The 23,635-nt window shown below is 61.2% G+C and overlaps 2 protein-coding genes across 6 annotated transcripts in view; one reads left to right on the forward strand and one right to left on the reverse strand.

Annotated features, from left to right (window-relative positions):
* Positions 1 to 18,009, forward strand: LTBP3 (latent transforming growth factor beta binding protein 3). 3 transcript variants are annotated; one of them, XM_086676910.1, is made up of 28 exons: positions 1 to 768; positions 3,787 to 4,116; positions 4,251 to 4,453; positions 4,632 to 4,737; positions 4,957 to 5,049; positions 5,225 to 5,347; positions 5,848 to 6,006; positions 6,093 to 6,278; positions 6,856 to 6,872; positions 6,947 to 7,019; positions 7,197 to 7,295; positions 9,136 to 9,261; positions 9,351 to 9,482; positions 9,605 to 9,733; positions 9,972 to 10,094; positions 10,333 to 10,455; positions 13,382 to 13,504; positions 13,751 to 13,870; positions 14,743 to 14,871; positions 15,177 to 15,344; positions 15,522 to 15,605; positions 15,869 to 15,997; positions 16,102 to 16,239; positions 16,337 to 16,477; positions 16,627 to 16,788; positions 16,876 to 16,956; positions 17,066 to 17,194; positions 17,361 to 18,009. In XM_086676910.1, the coding sequence occupies exons 1-28, from the start codon at positions 441 to 443 to the stop codon at positions 17,510 to 17,512; spliced, it is 3,906 nt and encodes a 1,301-aa protein (XP_086533036.1). In that variant the 5' UTR covers positions 1 to 440; the 3' UTR covers positions 17,513 to 18,009. The 3 variants fall into 3 exon arrangements, with proteins under 3 accessions (XP_086533036.1, XP_086533037.1, XP_086533035.1); XM_086676909.1 differs by having other exon boundaries at positions 2 to 768; positions 17,063 to 17,194; XM_086676911.1 differs by lacking the exon at positions 16,337 to 16,477 and having other exon boundaries at positions 17,063 to 17,194.
* Positions 17,881 to 23,635, reverse strand: part of SCYL1 (SCY1 like pseudokinase 1) — an 11,321-nt gene continuing 5,566 nt past the window's right edge. Inside the window, exons 9-18 of one of the 3 annotated variants that reach the window (XM_086676920.1) lie at positions 22,870 to 22,983; positions 21,221 to 21,376; positions 20,470 to 20,658; positions 20,272 to 20,347; positions 19,828 to 19,992; positions 19,446 to 19,588; positions 18,737 to 18,805; positions 18,431 to 18,640; positions 18,288 to 18,342; positions 17,881 to 18,144 (exon numbers count right to left, since the gene is read on the reverse strand). In XM_086676920.1, coding sequence (XP_086533046.1) covers positions 18,020 to 18,144; positions 18,288 to 18,342; positions 18,431 to 18,640; positions 18,737 to 18,805; positions 19,446 to 19,588; positions 19,828 to 19,992; positions 20,272 to 20,347; positions 20,470 to 20,658; positions 21,221 to 21,376; positions 22,870 to 22,983 — 1,302 coding nt within the window. In that variant the 3' untranslated portion in view covers positions 17,881 to 18,019. Of the gene's footprint in view, positions 18,145 to 18,287; positions 18,343 to 18,430; positions 18,809 to 19,445; positions 19,589 to 19,827; positions 19,993 to 20,271; positions 20,348 to 20,469; positions 20,659 to 21,220; positions 21,377 to 22,869; positions 22,984 to 23,635 lie in introns of all 3 variants that reach the window. The other 2 variants (XM_086676919.1, XM_086676918.1) reach the window with 2 other exon arrangements.

The following is a 23,635-nucleotide window of genomic DNA, read 5'->3' on the forward strand; positions in this document are numbered from 1 at the left end:
CCCCGCGCGCTCCCTGCTTCCCGGCGGCCGCGGGAGCCCAGCCCGGCCGGGGGAGGCGCGGAGCGGGCCGGCAGCCCGGCCTTCCTCTCCCCTCTCTCCTCCTCTCCGCCTCAACCCGCTCGGCCTCCGCGCGGCCGCCTCACTTCGGGGCCTTCGCAGGCCCCCGGCCCCGGCTCGTGGCTGGGCTCCTTCCCGGGGCTCTGGAAGTTTCTGGGCTCCCCGCGGTCCAGCCTCCATCTCTTGGCCTCGCACCGGGCCCCCGGCCGCGCCTGCCGTCCCCTCCCCGCGCGCTTCCTCTGTTCCTCTCCCTCGCTGCCCTCTCTCCCCCCCCCCCTCCCGGGGCTCCAGGCTTGCTACCCCACCCCCCTCACCCCCCCCCCCGGGGGGCGCCGCGACCATAGCCCCGGCCCCGGCGCGCCCCCCGGGTCCTGCGGCCCCGGATGCCCGGGCCCCGCGGGGCTGCTGGCGGCCTGGCCCCTGAGATGCGCGGGGCGGGGGCGGCGGGGCTGCTGGCGCTGCTGCTGCTGCTGCTGCTGCTGCTGGGCCCGGGCGGCGGGGCCGAGGGGGGGCCGGCTGGCGAGCGGGGCGCCGGCGGGGGCGGGGCGCTGGCCCGGGAGCGCTTCAAGGTGGTCTTTGCGCCGGTGATCTGCAAGCGGACCTGTCTCAAGGGCCAGTGTCGAGACAGTTGTCAGCAGGGCTCCAACATGACGCTCATCGGAGAGAACGGCCACAGCACCGATACGCTCACGGGCTCCGGCTTCCGCGTGGGTGAGGGCCCGGGGGCCCGGGTGGGGGACGCGGGAAGGCAGACAGCAGGACAAATGCGGGATACCTGGTGGGGTAGGGTCTGTGACACTGGGGGCGCAGGGTGCGGAGTGCAGAGCTCTGGGGGCCTGGGGCGGGGGGGGGACACGAGGGGCTTGGGAGGCTGGAGTCCTGCGGCCACAGCTGGAGGGCCGCGTGGACCGGGACTTCACAGCTTTGGGGCAGGGTTGAGGCCTAAGGTGTGCAGTCATGCTGGGGTCCTGCATGATACAGGCCGGTCGGAAGGTGCTGGGTTCTGAGAGGGAGTCAGGGTCATTACATAGGGGCTTTTGAGGGATGTGAGCTGGGGCCAAGGAGGTCTCAGTGAAGGGACAAATTCTCCCCTAAGAAACAGAATTGCTGGAAGAAACAGGAGAAATCTTTTCAAAACGTCTAAAGTAGGGCCTGCCAGGGGTAGACACCTGCATGCTCTGGGGGGAGGAGCCAAGGTCAGGGCTGGGGGTGAAGAAGTTAGATGTTGGCAAGGTCTTGGAGGGGAGGGGTGCTGAGGCCTAACAGGCGGAGTGCAGGCCTGGAGGTGGGGGCTGTTTGGGGTCCTCAGTCCACCTTTTCCCTGGCACCCCATCTATGCCTCCCCCATAAGATCTCAGGAGGTCTGCCTCAGAGTCTCCCCTCCCCAACAATCCCTCATGACTCCCCAGTTCCACTTGGAGCCTACCCCTTCCTCAGCATCTCTCTTCAAAGGGCAAGGCCTGGGGCTCGGCTCTCCTCCCCGCAAGGCCCTGTGGGCCAGGCTGGGGGAGGTGTCCCAGTAGTAATTACCCTCCTGGACAGGGTAATTAGGCCGGGCCCAGGATGGCACCAGCGAAACGGCCCCTCTTACACATTCCTATACTCAACATACCGACTCACAGACCCAAAGGAACTCCACTGATGTGGCTCAGAGTCTCATGAGATGTGCGTGTGTGCGTGTGCATGCATGGGCTTTGCAGTGACACTCTGTGATTAATTACATGTTCCTTTGTGTTGTCCTGGGTGTATGTCTCCAGTCACTATGGGAGTGTTTCTGTGAGCTTGTGTTGGTGCCAAAATGAAATCGTGTGTGTGTGTGTGTGTGTGTGTGTGTGTGTGTATGTGTGTGACAGAGAGAGAGAGAAACAGACAGAGGAGATGACCGTGCATGTGAGTGTATATGGGCCGAGCCTCCCAGACCCCCTGGCCATCCTGCCCAGGCTGCTGTCTCCATCTGTGCTGCCCACATCCCCCAGGCTCAGAGCCCAGGCCACAGTGGGCGGGTGTCATTGAGAGGTCACCCTCACCGCTATGGGTGACTCACTGGGAGGCAGGAAGGAGAGGATCCTGCCTCCCCCAGCCCAGGACACACCCCTTCTGCCCTGAGAGTCCTGGCAGGATGGGCTGGGCCGGGATGCTCTCAGCCAGGCCCTGACGGCCATGGATGTGGGTTGGCCCTCTGAGGCCCTGCAGGTGTCCAGAAGAGCATCACCCCCAGCTTTCCATCCTGGGAAGTGAGGGCAGCCATGGGGCAGGCAGGAGAGGGGCTGGGTCTGGTGTGTGAGCTCAGGGCCCCAAGGCTGGATGTGAGATGTGAGTGTGTGTGTGTGACAGAAAGACACAGGTCTCAGCCTACCACTCAGTCCTTCAGTCATTCCCCCTGAACCTCCTCTGGGACCCAGAGCTGAGGCAGACCCAGCCCTACTCTCCGAAAGACTCTTCGTGTTGTGAGAGACAGACATAAATATAACCAAGTTAAGTGCCAGGCAGAGCAGGACAGAAGGTGATAACTCAGGAGAGAGAACAGAGGTGTGGCGGGGATACATGGAAAAGCTCCCGGGAGGAGAAACTGAGGCTGGAAGGATAATATTTGACTATGTAGAGGTGGAGGGACAGGGCCCTGAGGGAGGGTGGCATAAATGAAGCCATGGAGGCAGGAGATGTGACCCATTTGTAGGAGGAGGGAGAGGAGTCCTGAGGCATGGGGTGCACGTGGAAAGAGCAGAGGGGGATGGACGAAAAGAAGGTTCGCTCTGGGCCATGGAGAGCCTTAAATGTTTGTGCCAGGAAGCAAGGAGTGAGCAGGGATGTGATACGCCAGGGCTTTGCCTGAGGCTCGTTTCTCTGGGGGTGCTGGGCTGTGGACAGGCAGGAGAGAGAGAGAGGCAGGAAGCCGGGGAGGAGGATGGGTGGCAAGACACAAGGCACCAGAGGGGCAGAGGGCATGGCCGGGAGGGACGTGGGTTCATGAGACTGTAGAGAGGCCGGAACTGGGTGGAGTGGAGCAGGAGAGATGCAGCCTCTGAGGCTCAGTAGAACGACCTTGGCCGGCAGGGATTCCCCAGCGGGTAGTCCAGAGGGAGGGGTGGGGGCAGGATGCTGATTTCAGACAGTGTCCCCTGGGTGGAGGTGCCCAAGAGAGGTCCCAGAGAGGTAGCAGCTAGAGATGTGGGCCCTGGCATGGCAAGGCAAAGGGAGGGAGGGAGAAGGCGAACTCGGAGAGGGCTGAGGTCTGAATGGGGAGAATTTAGAAAAGGAGGAAGTGCCACATAGAGATCACATTCCCGGGAACGTTTGGAGGGAAATCCAGAGGAGAGAAAATCTGCTCCATCACCACGATCGTCCTCATCATTTGCTACTTATTAAACACTCAGCGTGCAGGGCACTGAGTGAGTGTACAGGCGTGACCTCATTTCGTAGACACAACAAACATCCCTACAGACGAGGACACTGAGGCACGGGGCTCAGGGCCACACAGCTGGCACGTGGCCTCCTAGCTAGGATTTAAGTACAGGACTTAAGACTCCAGAAGCCAACGTGGGTAGTAGGATGTTGGAAGACCTATAGGGCAGTTTCTATGTGTTCCGAAAGCCAGCTTCTCAAGGACGGGGGCCAGTGGGTGGCAAGGAAGTAGGGAGGAGGGGAAAGAGGCAGGCTGTGGGTGAGGGAGCAGGCCTGGGGGCTGGGAGGGCCGGTGGGCCCGGTTCCTGATCCACCTCCCCTCCCCAGTGGTGTGCCCTCTGCCCTGCATGAACGGCGGCCAGTGTTCCTCCCGAAACCAGTGCCTGTGTCCCCCGGACTTCACCGGTCGCTTCTGCCAGGTGCCCGCTGGAGGAGCTGGCGGGGTCACCGGCGGCGCAGGCCCCGGGCTTGGCCGGGCCGGGGCCCTGTCCACAGGCGCGCTTCCGCCCCTGGCTCCAGAAAGCGAGTCTGTAGCCAGCAAGCATGCCATCTACGCGGTCCAGGTGATCGCTGATCCGCCCGGGCCCGGGGAGGGGCCCCCTGCCCAGCATGCAGCCTTCCTGGTGCCCCTCGGGCCGGGACAGATCTCAGCGGAAGGTACCGGACCACGGGCAGACCCGGGGTGGCCGAAGTGGGCGGACACTAGGGTGGCGGGAACGGAATGAGCGACTGCACCCGCAACCGGTGGTGTGGGGCAGCCCTGAAGCCACCGTGCCCCGCCCCCCCCCCAGTGCAGGCCCCGCCCCCCGTGGTGAACGTGCGCGTGCACCATCCTCCCGATGCCTCGGTCCAAGTTCACCGCATCGAGGGGCCGAACGCCGAGGGCCCAGCCCCCTCGCAGCACCTGCTGCCGCACCCCAAGCCCCAGCACCCCCGGCCACCCACCCAGAAGCCCTTGGGCCGCTGCTTCCAGGACACACTGCCCAAGCAGCCTGTGAGTGAATCCACAGTCCAGCTGGACCGGACCTTCGGTCTCCCAGGGTTGTCCTGTCCCAACTAAACGGGGACTGCGCAAAACGGGGGCCCACGGGCTGAGGAGGGAGGAGAAGGGCCTGGGGAGGGAGGCTGGGTGGGGCTGGGCGCCCTGTGACCCCAGTCCCAACTTCCCCTAGTGCGGCAGCAACCCCCTCCCCGGCCTCACCAAGCAGGAAGACTGCTGTGGGAGCATCGGCACCGCCTGGGGCCAGAGCAAGTGCCATAAGTGCCCCCAGCTGCAGTGTGAGTGCCTGGGCTCCGGACCCCCGTCACTGCAGGGTGGACCTCCGCATACCTCTTCCTCCCCTGCAGGGGAGGACCCAGCCGGTGCCGCCCGAGCCTCTCCCTGCCCACCAGATTCCTCTCACCCATCCCACTCTGCTCCTCCCCATGGCCCTCCTTTCCCCCCTCCCCTGCAGGACCCCCAGTGTCCTCCCCTGCCACCGTCTCCTCTCTCTGCAGACACAGGGGTGCAGAAACCGGGACCTGTACGTGGGGAGGTGGGCGCTGACTGCCCTCAGGGCTACAAGAGACTCAACAGCACCCATTGCCAGGGTACGGCCAGCCAGGAGATGCTATGGGCTGGCGGGGCAAGCCAGTTGTCACTGGGGGAGGCCCCGAGGTGACTGAGGGAGCAGGCGGGGCTGGGGCAGGACCCTGAGGTGTTCGGAGTAGCTTGCTGTCACCCTATGGCCCCAGACTAGAGGGATCACATTCCTGCTTACCACAGACATCAACGAGTGCGCGATGCCCGGCATGTGTCGCCATGGTGACTGCCTCAACAACCCCGGCTCCTATCGCTGCGTCTGCCCGCCTGGCCATAGCTTGGGCCCCTCCCGAACGCAGTGCATTGGTGAGAATGGGGGGGCTCAGGTCCCTGGGAAGTCACAGGCATGGACCTCCAAGCAGCAAGCGGCAAGGATCAGAGAGGTCACAGAGGTCACCGTGTGGTCAAGGGTTGATTGCAGGAGGATCGAGGCCCCGAGCCGATAGGATCAGGGATAAGTGGGGTCAGGAGTCACTTGAGATCTGGTCAGAGGTCACATGGGGTCAGGGACTATATAGAGTAGGGTTGTAGGAGATCATGGTCCTGGTGGGTAGGAGGGATAAAGCCCTACATACAGCAGCTAGAATCAGGGGTCAGTGGGGCCAGCAGTCACAGAGATTTCAGGGGTCACATGAGGTCAGAAACACGGGTTCGGGGATCACGTGAGTTCGGGGTCACCTGAGGTCAGAGGCCACAGGAGGATCAAGGGTTGTCTGGGCCAGAGAGGCAAGGCCTGGAGCAGCTTGGAAGAGGGACATGGGCGGCGATCAGGCCCAGGTGACCATGCCTGCCACTGGCCCCCGCAGCGGACAAGCCAGAGGAGAAGAGCCTGTGCTTCCGCCTGGTGAGCCCCGAGCACCAGTGCCAGCACCCGCTGACCACGCGCCTCACCCGCCAGCTCTGCTGCTGCAGCGTGGGCAAGGCCTGGGGCGCGAGGTGCCAGCGCTGCCCGGCTGATGGCACTGGTGAGCGTGGGGCATGTGGGGCGAAGGGGCCGTCCCTGTGCCCGTCCAGGAAACACTCACTTCTCTGCCCCTCCCTCTGGCCGCAGCTGCCTTCAAGGAGATCTGTCCAGCTGGGAAGGGCTACCACATCCTCACTTCCCACCAGACCCTCACCATTCAAGGCGAAAGTGATTTTTCCCTTTTCCTGCACCCTGACGGGCCACCCAAGCCCCAGCAGCATCCTGAGAGCCCCAGCCGGGCACCGCCACCTGAGGACGCGGAGGAAGAACGAGGTCTGGCCTGAGCCTTTCTGTTCCCTGACAGATGATGAATGCCTTAAGACTCGATCCCCTGGCTCCCCACCCACAGATGTGACCTCAGGGTCTAACCCCTAGCTCCTCATCCTTGACCTCATCACTGACCCCCAGAATCGACCCTCTCGTCCCGAACCAAGGTTGTCACCCCAGGATTTGACCCCCTGATGGACAGGATCTGACCATCCATTGCCCTCCGGATCTGTTCCTCTGACCCTGGAACCCCTTTGATTTCCAAACCAGGGCACTGATCCAGTCCGAATGCTGTCCCTAGATCTGACCTTCTGTCTCCCGACCCAAGGATTTGGCCCTAGCTGTAACCTCCTGAGTCTTGCTCGATAACCCAAGGACCTTGACCAACCATCGCTCCCCATACCCGCTCCCCTGACCCGTGATGCAAACGCCCCCTGGCTCCAGGATCTAACTTTTGACACCTGACCCAGAGACATGACTGCTGAACTCTTAGAGACCCTAAGCACAGATACCAACTGCCAATCCCAGTCTTAACTCTCTTTTCCCAGCCCTGCGCTGATGGCCCCATCTTCCTCCCTTTTAGGGGTGAGCACGGACTCAGTGAGTATGAGAGCGCAGGTGGGAGGAGCGGGAAAGCTAAGGAGACAGAGGGCTCATGCTGCTGTCACTCACAGCCAGTGATGGAGGAACAGTCGGCACAGCAGAGCCACCTGACCGCCACCACATCTCCTGCCAGGCCCTACCCTGGTGAGCTGGGCGGTGCTGGAGGAACCAGTCCTCAAGGACTGTCACTGGGGGGTGGTTGACAGCTTAGCCATCCGGGGATAGTGAAGATGGGTGTGAAGTCCCAGCCACTGGCCTGCCTGGAGAGGGACGGCTCTCCCATCCTCCACACCCCCTGACGGCGAACACTGTCACCTACAGAGTTGATCTCCAGGCCCTCGCCTCCCACCGTGCGTTGGTTCCTGCCAGACCTGCCCCCTTCCCGCAGTGCAGTGGAGATTGCTCCTACCCAGGTCACAGGTAAGACCTGCCCACGTAGGCCATGTCCTGGAGAGGCCAGGTCCCTGGCTTAATTTCAGTCCTCCCTTACCGCCCCCTCCCTCCATCATTCCTGAGCACTAACCCTCCACCCAGGCTTCCTGTGTGCCTGGCCCTGGGCTGGGCTCTGGGGAAGCCTTGGTGTGCAACCTTGAAGGATCCGGGTATTGTGGTGGTCAGCCCAGTCGGACGGTGCTTATTCATTCATTCAGTACTTATTGAGTACCTGTGATGTGCCAGACACGGTTTAGGTGCTGGGGATACAGTAGTAAGCAAAAGGCAAGAATTCCCTGTTCTTGCACAGTAAACAGAAAACAGATCAGTAACTAAAAACCCAGGATGTCTCATAAATGCCATGAAAAAGTAAACCAGAGAAGAAAAGAAGTCTGGGGATTATGATAATATGTAGGGTGGCAATGAGAGAAGGCTAGCAGGGCTTTAAAGAGTGTTGGAAATTAATGAGAAGAAGTGGGGAAGAAATGGGCGTGCAGGTTGGGAAAACGGGACATTCCAAGTGAAGTTTAGGCAAAGGCACGGAGACATGGAAACGCTGGTGGAGGAGGGAAAACCACACAGCCCCGTGTTTCTGAACCAAGGGAGGGCCGACGCGTGGAGCCTTGTTCAGAGGCTTGGGTTTGATCCCAAAGGCTGTGGGAAGTGTCTGTAGGGTTTGGGGCATCATGATAATTGCTAGCTATGGCTGAGCAATTGCCTTGTGCCAGGCACCGACCGGAGAGTTTTACGTACTAAACATCCCTTAACCTTCTCATACTCTGAAAGTGAACACTGGTAGCTTCATCTTCCAGATGAGAAAAACAGACGCTCAGGTTCAGTATCTTGCCCGCAGATCACACATCTGAGCCAGGTTCAAGCCCAAGTCTGTGTGGACTCCAAAGCTACAAGGGAGCCACCGGCCCCATCGAAATCTAGGAGGCTAGATGGGCTGGGGGAGCGGGGAGTGATGGCTCAGGCAGAAGGTGGCTGCCCAGGAGGCCTGTACAGGCTAGGACAATGCAGTGACAGCCCTGGGGGTTGTGGGAATGTGGGGGAAGAGGCATCTGGGGAGGCTTCTCAGAGGAGAGGGTGTTAGGTGTAGGGAGAGATACTCTAGGCAAAATGAGCAGCTCACAGGTGTGTTTGGGTGGGGCAGGGTTCAGGGTCAAGGCCTGGGCTGCAGGTGGGGGGGAAGGGAGAGGGGGAGTGAGGGAGTTCAGTGAGACTGTTGACAAAGAAAGTGAAGGGGGTTTCTGGACCTGACTGCCTACATATCCACAAAGGGGCAAGCCAGATTCCCAGGAAAGAGCTCCTGCCTGCCTTGGGAAGGGACGGAAATCAACCATTCTGGAATGGGGGACCCGGGTCCCTAAGGCAAGGGTGTTGGGGTCACTGGGCTAGAGGATATGGGAGTAACAAATGCTGCGGGATTTTAAATATTGAGGTGACTGGAGGGGAGGGTCTTAGAGCCCCTTGGGTAGGGGCATTGGGATGAACTGAGGCCCTGAGGGGACGTGATCGGGTTTGGGGTGACGGGGAGACAGAATATAGTGAGTAGAAATAGAAATATCAGGGATCCTGGAGTTGAGGAGAGGGATGTCAGGGACCCGGGGTTGCTATCTGGGGTCGTGATGCTGGGGTTATCTGGGATAGAGGTATAGGAAATCCTAGGATTGGCGTATGAGTGCACAGGGGCCTGAGGTCATGGTGTGACCAGGCTCAGGTATCTGGGTTATTAAGAATGGGGTATGGAGGTCCGCCCGGGGAACGTGGCAGAAAGTGAGTGCTCCCTGCTCAGCCCCATGCTTCCCCCCCCCCTCCCCCCCAGAGACAGACGAGTGCCGACTGAACCAGAACATCTGTGGCCACGGCGAGTGCGTCCCGGGCCCCTCGGACTACTCCTGCCATTGCAATCCGGGCTACCGGTCGCACCCGCAGCACCGCTACTGCGTGGGTGAGCGCGGGCGGCCGGGCGGGCGGCCCGGGGGCGGCCTCGGGTCCCCATATCCCTCTGACGTCTCGCCGCCCGCGCGTCCTTCCCAGACGTGAACGAGTGCGAGGCGGAGCCGTGCGGCGCCGGGAGGGGCATCTGCATGAACACGGGCGGCTCCTACAACTGCCACTGCAACCGCGGCTACCGCCTGCACGTGGGCGCCGGGGGGCGCTCGTGCGTGGGTGAGCGCGGCCGGGCCGGGGCGGCGCGGAGGCTGGGGGGATGGGGGGCCCTCGTCCGGGCCGCCGCGTAACCGCCTCTGCCGCCCCTGGCGCCCCCCTCGCGCCCTCTTCCTCCCGCGCAGACCTGAACGAGTGCGCCAAGCCCCACCTGTGCGGCGACGGCGGCTTCTGCCTCAACTTCCCCGGTCACTACAAGTGCAACTGTTACCCCGGCTACCGGCTCAAAGCCTCACGACCGCCCGTGTGCGAAGGTGGGGGAAGACCCCATCCGGGCCGACAGGGGGTCCTCCGCTGTCCCTCGGCCTGGCGTGGGGGCAGGGGGCCTGGACTCCAGCTCTGGGCCCCTCAGAGGTTGGGGTGCGGGAGCCCTGAGGTCCCAGTGGGCCCCGTTGATCCGTGACGGAGGGAGGTCCTGCCAAGGATACTGAGGGCCTGGTCGGTCACGATGTCCCCAAATGGGTCTGCCTCCTTCTCGCCTCACCCACGCAGACATCGACGAGTGCCGAGACCCTAGCTCCTGTCCGGATGGCAAATGCGAGAACAAACCCGGGAGCTTCAAGTGCATTGCCTGTCAGCCTGGCTACCGCAGCCAGGGGGGCGGGGCCTGCCGCGGTGAGGGCGGGGCCTAGATGCCGGACGGGCGGCTTCGAAGGCAAATGGGCGGGGCCCATCCGGGAGGGGTCCCCCGCGACCTGGGAGTTTCGGGGTCCGGTTAGGGCAGGGGCGGGGCTTATGTTCGTGAGAGTCGCCTCGCAGGCGGCGCCCCCCATACTGGGCGGGGGAGACCCCCACCCCGACACAGTGCCAGGCCCAGTGGGGTGGCGACCGAGGTGAGTCTCCTCTGCCGCAGACGTGAACGAGTGCGCCGAGGGCAGCCCCTGCTCACCGGGCTGGTGCGAGAACCTCCCAGGCTCCTTCCGCTGCACGTGCGCCCAGGGCTACGCGCCTGCGCCGGATGGCCGCAGTTGCCTGGGTGAGCCCCAGCCCTGCCAGTCAACGCCCCCCGCACCCACGCCGCGCGCAAACTGGGGACCGAGTCTGTCCCACGGTGGGCAGGAGATAGATAACGCACCCTCCAGTTCACGGATCTAGTCACTCATTTTCTCAGCGAACCTAGCCCGTGGAGAGACCACCAGGATTTCTGTGTAGGAAGGGTCTTAGCAGGCAAGGCTCTAGCTGCTTTTGCAAAGCAGGTTCCTTAAATTTAAAGAAAAGAAAAACCTCTAAAAGAATGGGGAGAGGCGTTAGTAGTCCCTCTGCACTGTTTCTTTTTCTTGTTTTAGAGAGAGGGGAGAGGGGCAGAGGGAGAAAGAGAGAGAGGATCTTAAGCAGACTGCACACACAGTGTGGAGTCTATCCTACGACCGGAAGATCATGACCTGAGCGGAAACCAAGAGTCAGTCGGTCACTTAACCGACAGCCACCCAGGCGCCCTGGCACTAATGTTTCTTATGCACCAAGAAGTCTGGAGAGTGCAAGGCCGTGGGCCTGGATGGAATGTGGGTGCAGGGCTGGGAGGAGGGGAGACCTGAATTGTCTTAAAGAACCAACAGAAATTAGCCAAGCAAAGGAAGTCAGCACCAGTGGACGCAGAGGTGAAAAACAGCGCTGCATGTGCAGGGAACGGCAAGGTAGAAGCAGAGAGTGGGGGCTGAGGCTGGCTGGTGAGGGGCAGGACCCGAGGCCCTGGGCCTCAGCCCCTGGAAGGCCCCTCTAAGCCCTGCCCAGGAGGTTGGTTAAGCTTCATCCTGAGGGCGCTATAAGGCACCTGAAGCATTTTAAGGGGAAGGGGGACAAGATTCACCATTTGCTGTAGAAAGTTTCCTGATGCTGGGTGTGGAGAGTAGCTGGAGGTCTACTGATGGCTCAGAACACAGATAGTGGTGGATGTGATGAGAGAAGTTGCCTCCGGATGGTCATGAGATGATGTGATAGTAGAGAAATATTAAAGCAGATTCCCCGGGGCTTGTTAACTGTATGCCCAGGTGGGGGTGGGGGTGGGGGAGGGGAACAAGGAACCCTCCAGGGGTCTGGTTTGGGTGACTCTGCGGGTGGTGCTGTTCACTGGGATAGGGTCTCTAGACGTGGTGCATATTTGAGAAGGAAGACACCCAAGTTTCATGCTGGACAAGTTGAGTGGGTGGTTTCTGCCGGCCTCTGGGCTGGAGATGGCAGCAAAAGGTGGGCCATACAGGTTGGAAGCCTTGGGCCGAACACGCCCCGCCCCCAACACACACACTCCTAGAACTGTGGACGTCGGGGGCCGTGGAGCCTTAGGGTGCGTCTGCTCAGCCAAGGGGGGTGGGTCCAGTGAGGGGAGCCTCACAGAGCCTTGTGGGCAATACCACATCAGCGGAAGGCAGGGGTCTAGGAGTGGGAGATGGGGAGGAGGGATGGAAGGAGGCCCAAGGAGCACCAGCTGAGAAACTGGGGGAGGAGAGGCTCCCAGGGCAGAGGAGGATAAAGCAAGTGCAACAGAGAGGTTCTTGTAAAATAAGAACCAAGTGGTAAGATGAGAAAGCTCCCGGTGACCTTGTTAGGGTGGTTTCTGTGGCACGAGGGGGTTAGGAGGTGGCAGCTAGCAAGTGAGGCGGAGCGAGACCTGGGGCTGCCAGAATGGGGTGTAGGGTTGTAGGCTGAGGAGATGGCATGAAAATGGGAGAGGGGATGACAAGGGCAGCTGGGGGAGGGGCCGTGGACAGGGAAAGGGACATCTCTTGCCCTAATGGGAGCCAGAGGGGAACGGATGTCATGATTTGCAGGGGGTTAAAAGAGATTCCTCTCAATTCTCTCACGTACAGTGAAGAGCCTGAGTCCAGTAGGAGACTTGTAATGGCCAGTAGAGGTTTGGGACTGCCCAAGGGCATGGGAGCTGTCTAGGGGCTTTCCAAAGGTCCAGGCTTGGGAGGTGGGGGAGGGTAGCCTTGGCCACACTGAGGATGGGGCGGGCCCAGAGGCCAGAGGGAGTGGCTGTGGCCCAGGGTGCACAGTCTGGCAGCTGCCTGCACCCCTCTCAGCACCCAGGATCTGGAGACCCAGAGGCAGGCATGGCCTGCCAGACTGGTGAGGAGGAAGGAGAGATGTTCGTGGGCCCCTGCGAAAGAAGGCGAGGTAGGGGACTTGAGAATAGCAGAGGCAGTGGGAAGGAAGCAGCATCTGAGATGTCCAAGGTGGGGCAGATCCCAGCCCCTGTCCTGAGAGTGAGTGGCTGCCACTGAGGTGAAGGTCACAGAAACTGCTCAAGGGTGTAAGGTCAGAGGCTGGGGCCAGCTGGCCACATGGATGCTGAACACTTCTAGGATGGGGAGCAAGATAGAGGGAGAGAGACTAGGAAGGTGAGTGCCGACAGCAGTAGAGAAGGTGAAGGCTGGCATGGGGTCAGGTGCACCTCAGAGGCGGAGCTTGGTTTGGACGGGGGTTGGAGGTGTGGCCAAGAGCCAGCTTCTGGCAGAAATGACTGCAGAGAAGCATGCTCTCAGGGGAAAGCCAAGCTCCTTCACTGCACAAGGAGAAGAAACTATTGTGTGAGAAGGACAGAGAATAGAGGAGCTTATTCACATGGGAAGAAAGGCAGCCGTGGCAGGTAGGGGAAGGGGAGAGCAGCTGGGGCAGTATGGGAAGAGGGGATGGGGAGGGTGCCCTTTTTGGAGAGGATGGATGAAGGTTGGTGAGGCTTGAGCTCTTTGGAATCGGACATGGCCCAGGGTCCCTGGCAGCACCTGGCCTGGTCACTAGGGCATGGTGTGCCACATGGAGGGCGGGTTAGGGTCCCGTGCTTCCCTTCAGCTCCCCTGGCCTCCACTCTGGTGCTCCATGCCATAGGCACGAGCGGGAAAAGGGTGGCAGACGCCCGAGACCATCCCCATGCTGGCCCTCTGACCCCGCCTTGTGCCCTGCAGATGTGGATGAGTGTGAGGCCGGGGATGTGTGTGACAATGGCATCTGCACCAACACGCCAGGCTCCTTCCAATGTCAGTGCCTCTCCGGCTACCATCTATCAAGAGACCGGAGCCGATGCGAGGGTGAGTGGGGCCTCGAGCTGGGGATTAACTTGTTCCTCCCTATCCTGGGACTTCTAAGCCCAGGCTCCAAGTTCGGAGCTACCTGTAAACAGGTCAGGCACTCCCATGTCCAGCCCGCATCCCTATCCAAGATTGGGCGTGGAGTGTAGACCTGACCCACAGATTGAGTGTGGAGGGGGAGCCTCGGCAGCCTCAGGCTGAGTAGGGTCAGCTCATGAGATTCTCCACCTCTTTGATCCCCTACAGATATTGATGAGTGTGACTTCCCTGCCGCCTGCATTGGGGGTGACTGCATCAACACCAATGGCTCCTACCGATGTCTTTGTCCTCAGGGGCACCGGCTGGTGGGCGGCAGGAAGTGCCAAGGTATGGGGGTATTGGCTGAGAGTTCCTCAGGAGGAGTGGCAGGGAATGACAGTAATCTCCTAGACACCCTGTTGACCTGTCTTTCCATCCATCTGTCCATCCACCCGCTCACTCACCCTTCCACTCCACCCACAATAGCAACAGTAACAATGACGTAGTTGCATGGTGACCTTTCCATGCATTAGTGGACAGGAGTTTCCAGAGAACCTACTATTTGCCAGCTTCTATACTACGTACTAGGAATAGAGCAGTGATCCAGGACTCCCACTGGGGGAGGCTGACGTGTAAATTGATTCTTACTGTTCAGAGTGCTGGGAGCCAAAAGAGGTCTGGAGGGGTGATTAATTGCAACGGAGATGTGACGGTTGAATTGGAACTTGGAACATATATATGGTCCCCTAAAGCATAAATAGGTTCCCTAAGTAGAGAGAAGCATGGGATGGCATTCCCGGCCCGAAGAACAATGTATGTCAGAGCACGGAGATCTGGAAGGAGCTAGTTGTGATTTTAGGGGACAGTGCCCTGAACATAGACTCGGGAGTGCCGGTGTTTAGAATACAGGATGATGAAATTGAAAGATACCAGGAGACCAAACTCAAAGGCCTTGAATGCCAAGCTGAGAGTGAGGGCTCCATTCTGTTGCCGGTAACAGCCACTGCAGGTTTTGGGAAGAATACAGTGAATGTGCACACATCTACCCACATGCACAGACAGGAAAGAGCGCGCTCCCTATTGTGTGCACTTTGAGATCAAAGTGGAAGTTCGGGTTCTGAACTTGTGTGAGTCCCTGGAGGCACATCCCCCCCCCCCCCCCCGCAAGAAGCGACTGGTTTCCTTGGAGCTACTCTTCCTGCTTCCCTCACTCCCCACAGACATAGATGAATGCAGCCAGGACCCCGGCCTGTGCCTTCCCCACGGGGCCTGCGAGAACCTGCAGGGCTCCTATGTTTGCGTCTGTGACGAGGGCTTCACGCCCACCCAGGACCAGCACGGCTGTGAGGGTGAGTGTCCTCCAGGCTCCTCCTCAGACTAGACAACTCCCCTGAGCTGCAGCTGGGGTTCAGAGACTTTTCCTGGTCCCACCCTCTGGAATCTGGGGAACGGGAAGAAATCCCTTTTGCCTGAGAGTCCAGTGGACCTGGACCGCACAGGAGAGCCCTGAACCTCACATTGAGGATGGAGCTTGGCTCTGACCGGGCGGCTGAGGGGAGCGAGGGAGTGTGGGGCAGCCGGGGCATGAGGTCGGTGGGCAGCGTGGACAGCAAGACCGTCTGCAGGACCCTGAGCTGCCCTCCCCTCCCCTCAGAGGTGGAGCAGCCCCACCACAAGAAGGAGTGCTACCTTAACTTCGATGACACCGTGTTCTGCGACAGTGTACTGGCCACCAATGTCACCCAGCAGGAGTGCTGCTGCTCGCTGGGGGCTGGCTGGGGCGACCACTGCGAGATCTATCCCTGCCCAGTGTACAGCTCAGGTCAGGAGCCGGGCAGGCCTTTCCCCTTCCCAGAGTCTCAGTTTCTTCATTTGGAAACGGACGGGGAGAAATGGCCCCTCCCTGGATAGGTGGGAAATGAGGCGGAGAGCCCCGACAGAAGCACGCACGCGCTCAGTCCCGCCTCCTTTCTTCCCCACGGCCGCTCTCTCCCCGCAGCTGAGTTCCACAGTCTCTGCCCAGACGGGAAGGGCTACACCCAAGACAACAACATTGTCAACTATGGCATCCCGGCCCACCGTGGTAAGCCCCGACACGGCTCCGCCCACCGGACACGCCCCTCCCCGCCCCGCCCACCGAGGTCGGTAGTGCTAACTGGGGTAGGCCCCGCCCACACCGTCATCGTCTGCCCCGCCCCTATCACGCCCTCGTCCGCCTCGGGAAAAGCCTCTCCCACTGAGTTTGCTCCGCCCCCGCGGTAAGCCCCGCCCACACTTCCCTGGCTGCGGGCCTGAGCCGCCCGGGAGGTAGAGGCCGCAGGGCGCCCACGGCTTGTCACTCCGCAGACATCGACGAGTGCATACTGTTCGGGGCAGAGATCTGCAAGGAGGGCAAGTGCGTGAATACGCAGCCCGGCTACGAGTGCTATTGCAAGCAAGGCTTCTACTACGACGGGAACCTACTGGAGTGCGTGGGTGAGCGCAGATGGTCCCAGTGGCCGTGGGCCAGCAGCCGGGAGACACGCACAACCACCCGACTCCGGGCTGGTTCCCTCCACTCGTGCTTTTCCTCCCCGCAGACGTGGACGAGTGCTTGGACGAGTCCAACTGCCGGAACGGAGTGTGTGAGAACACGCGCGGCGGCTACCGCTGTGCCTGCACGCCCCCCGCCGAGTACAGCCCGGCGCAGCGGCAGTGTCTGAGCCCGGAGGAGATGGGTGAGGCCCGGGCCTGCCGGCTGGGGAAACAGGAGGGGAGCGGGGACTGGGCCAAGCTGTGACCGCCACTCCCATCCATGCCCTCGCTACCCCCTAGACGTAGACGAGTGTCAGGACCCGGCAGCGTGCCGCCCTGGCCGCTGCGTCAACCTGCCGGGCTCCTACCGCTGCGAGTGCCGCCCGCCCTGGGTGCCCGGGCCCTCCGGCCGCGATTGCCAGCTCCCCGAGAGCCCAGCCGGTGAGGGCAAGAGTTGTCTTGGGCCAATTCCAGGGCCTGGGCTGCCGGGTGGAGCCCCGGGGTCGCGGCTCCCCACGAGGCTTGGTTGGAGCAGGGACCTAGTGTCCCCGTTTCGGGCCCCCCAGCTGAAGCCAGGTCTCCCCTGGTAGAGCGTGCCCCGGAGCGACGGGACGTGTGCTGGGCCCAGCGCGGAGAAGATGGCATGTGCGCGGGTCCCCTGGCCGGGCCAGCCCTCACCTTCGACGACTGCTGCTGTCGTCAGGGCCGTGGTTGGGGAGCCCAGTGTCGCCCTTGCCCGCCACGCAGCGCTGGTGAGCCTCCCCAGAGGGGTTTGCGGAGTGCTGGGGCAGGAGCCAGGGTGCTGCTTTCGCGTGGCTGACCGCCCCCGCTCCTCCCAGGGTCCCAGTGCCCAACGTCACAGAGTGAGAGCAATTCCTTCTGGGACGCGAGCCCCCTGCTGCTAGGAAAGCCCCCTCGAGGTGAGTATAACGGGAGGGCACAGAATAATAATGTGGGGGCGGGGGGTCCCCAACCATCTGCTGGCAGAGGTGAAGGTTGATGTCTGCATTTTCCCCACCGGCACAGAAGAGGACAGCTCGGAGGAGGACTCGGACGAGTGCCGCTGCGTGAGTGGCCGCTGCGTGCCGAGGCCCGGCGGCGCCGTGTGCGAGTGTCCGGGCGGCTTCCAGCTCGACGCCTCTCGTGCGCGTTGTGTCGGTGAGCCGGCCCGCGGGGGTGGGACCGGCCCCCAGGCCAAGACCAGAAGTTGGTGGAGGGGCCGGGGCCAAGGCTGGCAGCCCGGGGGAGGCACGGGGCCACACGCTAAGGGGGCTGCGTGCTCTGGCACCCTGGCGAAGCTCGCACCTGTCGCCCCCACCTGCAGACATCGATGAGTGCCGAGAACTGAACCAGCGTGGGCTGCTGTGCAAGAGTGAGCGCTGCGTGAACACAAGCGGGTCCTTCCGCTGCGTCTGCAAAGCTGGCTTCGCACGCAGCCGCCCACACGGGGCCTGTGTGCCCCAGCGCCGCCGCTAACGAGGCCCTCAGCCATCAGCGAGGGGTTCCCGCCTGACCCTCGGGGTGAACTCAGTCTCTCACCTGTGTTCCCACTCGGGGCTCGGACCCAGGAACTCTCCGGGGGTCTTAGACCCCTTCCTGCGCCCCGAGTTCTGAGGGCGCCCTTACAGGCGCCGCCCAGTTCGCAGGTGGAGTTTGGGACTCTCAGGCACTGAGGTCCTTCCTCCCAGAGGGCGTTTCCTGGAAACTGATAAATCAAATCATGCCTCTGCACTCTCGGCTTGTCCAAGCGAATTGATGTTCCCGTCTGTGGTGGGCGTGGACTTCGCGGGGCAGCGCCACACCCAAGCCTTCTGGGAGGGGCTACACTGAGCCCAGCACAGGGGTGTGAAATAGAATTTATTGTGGCTCTGATTATGTACACGTGAGATGTGCCTGGCCGGGCTGGCCGGGCTGGCCTGGTTTGTACAATAAATACATCCGCGGGGCCTGCTCTCCGCGGCTGCGAGCGCCCATATGGCAAGTTCAGTCCAGCTTCCGAGTTCCCAGCTTCATGGGGCCCTTGGCTGCCTTCTTTTCAGCGCGTTTGGCTTCCATCTCCCGCCGACGCTCCTCGCGCTTCTTCCGGGCCAGCTCGGCCTTCCCTTGCCCTGGGAGGAGGAGGAGGAGGAGGAGGAGGAGGAGGAGGAGGAGGAGGAGGAGGGCGGAGGGCTTCAGGACCACTGGGGCCTCAGCTTCCCAGCCTGCCCCTGCCCCCAGTCTGTCTGCCCGGACGGGAAGGGGAAGCACTCACGGCTCTCGGTCTCCAGACCCTCCCAGTTGTCATCGCCCCATGAATCAGGTCTCGGCTGAAAGGGAAGTGTGGTTGGAGTGCAGGTGGACTCCCGGCTGAGGTCCACCCCGGTCTGAACCCTCATGGGAAAAGGTGCCAAGTACCTGAGCGCTGGTCTCCCGGCGTGACGACACAGCAGCAAAGGGATCACCTTTGTCACTGGGCTCCGAGCCACCCCAGTTATACTCGCTGGCCAGCCGTGTGCCCTCAGGCGGTGGCTCCGGGGGACTTGGCTCCTGCCAGCCCTGCTCCCACGAGCCCTCGGCTTCCCAGCTGCCCCAGTCTGACTCGGATTTTGGGTCCAGGTTGCTGGTCTGCAGAAGATGGGGAGGTAGTGCCCAATGGTGGGGGGTGCCCAATGGCTGGCCTCCCCCTCCCCCATAGGCACACCACTGTCCCACCCTGCTTACCTGCCCGGCACGGCTAGCTCGGCCCCCAGTACTCCAGTCCTCCTGCTGGGCCAACACCGATTCGGCCTCCTGCTGCAGTGTGGGAAGGAGAGCGCGACCATAGGCGCTCCAGCCCCCACGCAAAGGGCAAGGAAGCCTGCCTGCCCCTTCCCAGCCACGGACTCCACCCTTTCTTCTTTGGCATTCCATCTCGCTCCTCAAGCCTTGCTTCCCATCTATAGAGTGGACATGCCATCACTCCTCTGAGGCTGGGGAATGAGATCTAGATGTTCCACACCGTTCCCCACAGCCTCAGACCCGAGACTGTTGTCAGCAGATGGGGAAATCGGGCCCCAAGGTCTGCCCCCATTCCCATCAGGGTAGCCCCACTCCATCCTCAGCCCATCCCCCACAGGCCTGGGGGTGGCCTCTCCTTACTGACTCCTGGAGCTACTGGAGGACAGGGAGAAGAGAGTGAAGAAGACAAATGGGCTGCCCCCAAAACCACCACCGTTTCCATCCCCGCTCCCAGGGGCCCCTGGGGCTTAGTGGGGACAGCTGCCAACTCTTACCCACAAGGGCCACTCGTGACACCTACTCAGCAGGGATGCTGTGCAGATGAGGACAGGCGTGACCAGCCAAGCCCACCTGAGCTCCTTGAAGGCAGCCTTAACCTTTGACCTGGAGTTACCTGGGAGTCGCCTGGGGAGGCCCCCTCAGCCCCACTCACCTCCAGGCTGCCCCAGTCTTCATCATCCCATCTGTCGGCAACACTGCTGTCCTCCGCTGTGTCCGTGCCCTCCTCTTGCGTCTCCCAGTGGCCTGAGGTTGTGGATGTGGCAGGGACGACGGCGGGGGCCGGGGCAGGAAGTCCTGAGGAGCAGAGGCTCACTGAGGTCCCGGATACTGGGCCCCAGGAAGGTCTCAAAACAGGGCAGAGGTTTCTGGGGTCAGAGGGAAGGTGCAGAGAGCAGCTCGTGAAGGGACTAGACCCCGCCTGTCCCCTACGTCCCCACTGCCACCCCCGGAGAAGCCAGACAGTCATAGCTCCTAGGTGCCAGCACCCCCAAGCCCTCTCAGTCACTGATGCGGCCACTCTGGGGCACACTCACCCTCGGGCGTGGGTCTCTGGGGGACGCTGGTCTCAGCTGGGGCAGCTGCTGGGTGTGCACGGATCAGCTTGGACGTGAGCGAGGAGACCCCTGTGACAGCCCAGCCTGCCCAGCTGGCTGCGGCTCCTCCCATTCCAGGGCTGGAGGCGGCATGGACATCCTTCTCTGGGCAGTGTCAAAAGAGACAAGTATAGTCACCTCAGGCTCTCATGGGGAAGGTGACAGGAGTGCAGTAACGGACACAGAGCAACCTGTAGTGGCCCCCCTTCTCCAGGCCTGTGCTCCCCCATCTCTAAGATGGGAGGGGTGGGGAGCAGTGGTGTCGGGTCTGCTCTCCGAGGTCGTTCTAGCTTTCAGAGACTCCAGTGACGTGGAAGGGGGCTCTGACAGGTAACAGTCAAGGATGTGATGGAAGAAGAGGGCACACGACTGGGGGCCACTCACCCACTTCCGCTAGCTGGGTTGGGTCCTCTGACACAGACTCCAGTTTGGACAGGAAGCTTCGAATGGCCTTGAAGGCCTAGGGGGTAGGAAGGGGCAAAGCTGGGGACTCCAGGGTTCCCATGAGTCCGCGGGGCCAGCTAGGGCCCAAATGCCCCCCTGGAGCCTCCGCTCCAGGGCCCGGGCCCAGCTGTGCCTCACCTGGTCTCGCACGGATTTCTCAGGATCCACGGTGAGGCCACAGAGCACAGGCAGGATCTTGTGGGCACAGTCATTCATCGAGTAGAGGTTGTGGGTGGCAGCAAAGCCCAGGACACCCGCCACCCGCGAAGGTGCAAATGGGTCTTTGGTGGCCCGGCTGAAGGCAGAGGTGAGGACCCTGTGTCGGGTCTGGGGTGGGGCAGGAGAGAGGGCTCCTGAGTTCAGGATCAGTACTGGGACCCAGAACTCCCAGATCTACTTCCCGGAGCAGAGGCCATCCACGGGCTCCCCCAGAATCTGAAAAATGTGAGCTAATCACTAACAAACGAGGAGAATTTTTCCTGAAAACTCGATCTGGGCTTCTCCTCCCAGATCACCCTGTTCGTGCTGCCTCAGGACAACAGGGGCTGGAGCCGCTGCCCTGGGGCCGAGGCCTGGGCCGCCTTCACCATTCATTCATTCCTGTTAACTGTCTGGGCGCTGCAGACATCTGCGTTTACAAACCCTGGCTGAGGGAGTGCACACAGGCCAAGGGGGCCAAGCAAGCCTGGGTTCAGTTCCCAGATCCACCACCTACTGGCTGGGTGACCTGATACATGCCTCAATCTACCCTCACACATCTGGGCTGGGAGCACCCAGGGCCTAGGTCTCGGGGAGGATGGCAGCCCCTGCACAAGGAGGCCTGGCCCTGGAGGACACTGTGGCCCCGGGGACAGTGAGAGAACCCCCAGGATCCATGTAGGGCACTCACACTGGCACTGAGGTAGGAACCGATTTTGCCCAGGCAGACGGTGGTATTGCAGCGGATGGGGCCCTGTTCATCCTTGGCCTGCAGCCGCGCGAAGTGCTTCATCAGCTCCACATTGAGGTTGGCCTCGTTCAGCTTTGGGGCCAGGAGCAGCATGGACTGTGGGTGCAGGAGTGTGGAAACTGTGGGCCACGGCCGGCCAAAAGACCACATGCAGAAGTGGCTTCCGGGGAGGGTGGGTGGGCCAATAGTGGCACTGGGTGCTGAGGGAACCTCCCAAACCTACCCCCCAACCTGGTCCTGGCCCCTACCCAGAATGCCGTGGAAGGGGACGCTTCTCTGTCCCCTTTACAGCAAAACCTCCGAAGTTTGTGCACACCCCTGTCTCCCGTCCTTCTCCCTCCGTTCTCTCTTGCGTGCACTCTACTCACGCTTCTACAGAAACACCGCCCCCCACCCGCTCTCTACCAACTGGCTCCAGGAGGTGACCAGGGACCTTTGTGTTGCTAAATCCAGTGGCCGATTCTCCGTCCAAACCAGCTGTGACCCCTCAGTAGCTCTGACACTCCGGAGTTCTCCTTCCTCCTTGAAACTGCCATCTCTGGTCCTCCAGGACCCTGCCCTCTCCTCACTCTCCTCCGACCTCATCAGCTGCTCCTTCTCGGTCTCCTGTGGCCGAGATCTTACGGTTCAGACCCCCACAGGTGCTCACCAGGCCTCTTCTCTTTTCACCTCACCCTAGGTGACCTTACCCCTTTCGTGGCTTTGAATGCCCTTGTTAGCTGACAAAGCCCAGATGAGCAGCTCCGGCCCAGACTTCTTCTCTGAACTTCACACATATATAACCAGCGGCTGAATAGACATCTGTACCTGCCTAACTAGACCAACCTCCTCCCGCAAACCTGAGGCTCCCAGTTTCTCAGTAAATGGCAACTTAACCTTCCAGGTGCCCAGGCCAGAAACCTCGGAGCCACACTTGGCTCTGCAGCCATCCATCAGCACATACTGTCGGCCCCACCTTCGGAATGTGGCCCCTTCTGTCCCCCCACTGCCACCTCTCAGATCTGAGCCACCATTACCTCTCAGACTCCACCTCTCACAACCACGCCCCTTCAGCCATGCTAAACCTCTTACTGCTACTTCTACACTGGCCTCAGGACCTCTGCACATGTTCCTTCTGCAGGGAACCCGTTTCCTCCAGATCTCCACCTACCTTGATCCCAAGCCTCCTTTCCTTAAATGATACCTCCTTAGCAAATTCTTCCCTGATCGCTGTTTTTAAAACTGCAAACCCTTCTCTTCACACTGTCACTTTCTAACATAATGTACCTTTCCTAATTCTGTGTACTGTCTGCCAAGCCCACTCCCTGTCACCTCAAAAAGATGCTCCATGAGACATAGTGCATCCCAGCATGGGGCACAGGGCCAGCCAGGCACGAGAGGTGCTCAGCCAGTGTCTGCTGAACGGAGGACTATAAGCCGATCCCAACCTGCTTCCCTCACCAGCTGCTGAGCTGCTCCCAGAGCCCGGCCCTACATGCAGGGTTGTGCCTGCTCCTCCCTTAACCTGCTCAGACCCATAGGCCAAAACCAAGGCCGCTGTGCTCTCAAGTGAGCCCTCTCTGAGCCTTCAAAAACCAGGGCACGCCCACCTTGACTGTCTGCTCCCGGATGGCAGGGTTGGTGTCCAGGAAACCGTGCACAACGTGGGGAAAGATCTGGGTGTTGACTGTTGGCTCATCGAGGTATTGGATAAACTGTTCCATCTGTGGCCCAGTGAGGGGGAGAACACAGTCAGCACCCCCAACCCTGATCACAGCCACCAGCTCATCTCGTGGCTTTGTTTTTCCACCTGGCAGGCACCGGCTAGCCAGGTGCATCTCCTGAGCCCCCTACCTCGCATCTGGCCTATCTCTGGCCTTTGGACCACGCAGAGTGATGAAGAGAGGCCAGGAGGGTGCTGGGAAGAACCAAGGACTGGCAGCTGGAGGGCCTGGCCTCCGGTCCTGCATCACATCCCTTCTCAGAGCCTCTACTGTCTCTTCTATAAAAGGGGTTATAAACCCCAGCCAGAAAGTGGCGTGAGGTAGGCTCACGTGTTTGGCAGCTGGGGAGGGAATGATACCTCAGAGCCTCTAGGTACTTGCTGGCTCATAAGAGGCCCCCACCCTTGATCCCAAGGATCCTGTCTGATGCTCCCAGCTGCCCAGGGATTGGCAGGGGAGACACTATCCCCACTCTATGAACAGCTAAAGTGATCAAGTCAAGAGACTGGGGGAGGCGGACAGTTGGGGCCCTGCAGTCTGGGCAGGCTGTGCCTTCCCAAAGGTGCCGATGAACCTTGTGATGGTCTCAACTTCCTGAGAGCCTAGTCTTACCAGTCCCTCATCTGTGCGTGTTTGGGGAAAGGCTTCTGGG

Source organism: Puma concolor, chromosome D1 (genome assembly GCF_028749965.1).
Source record: "Puma concolor isolate L17-30 chromosome D1, mPumCon1.1.hap2, whole genome shotgun sequence".
NCBI classification, from domain to species: Eukaryota; Metazoa; Chordata; class Mammalia; order Carnivora; family Felidae; genus Puma; species Puma concolor.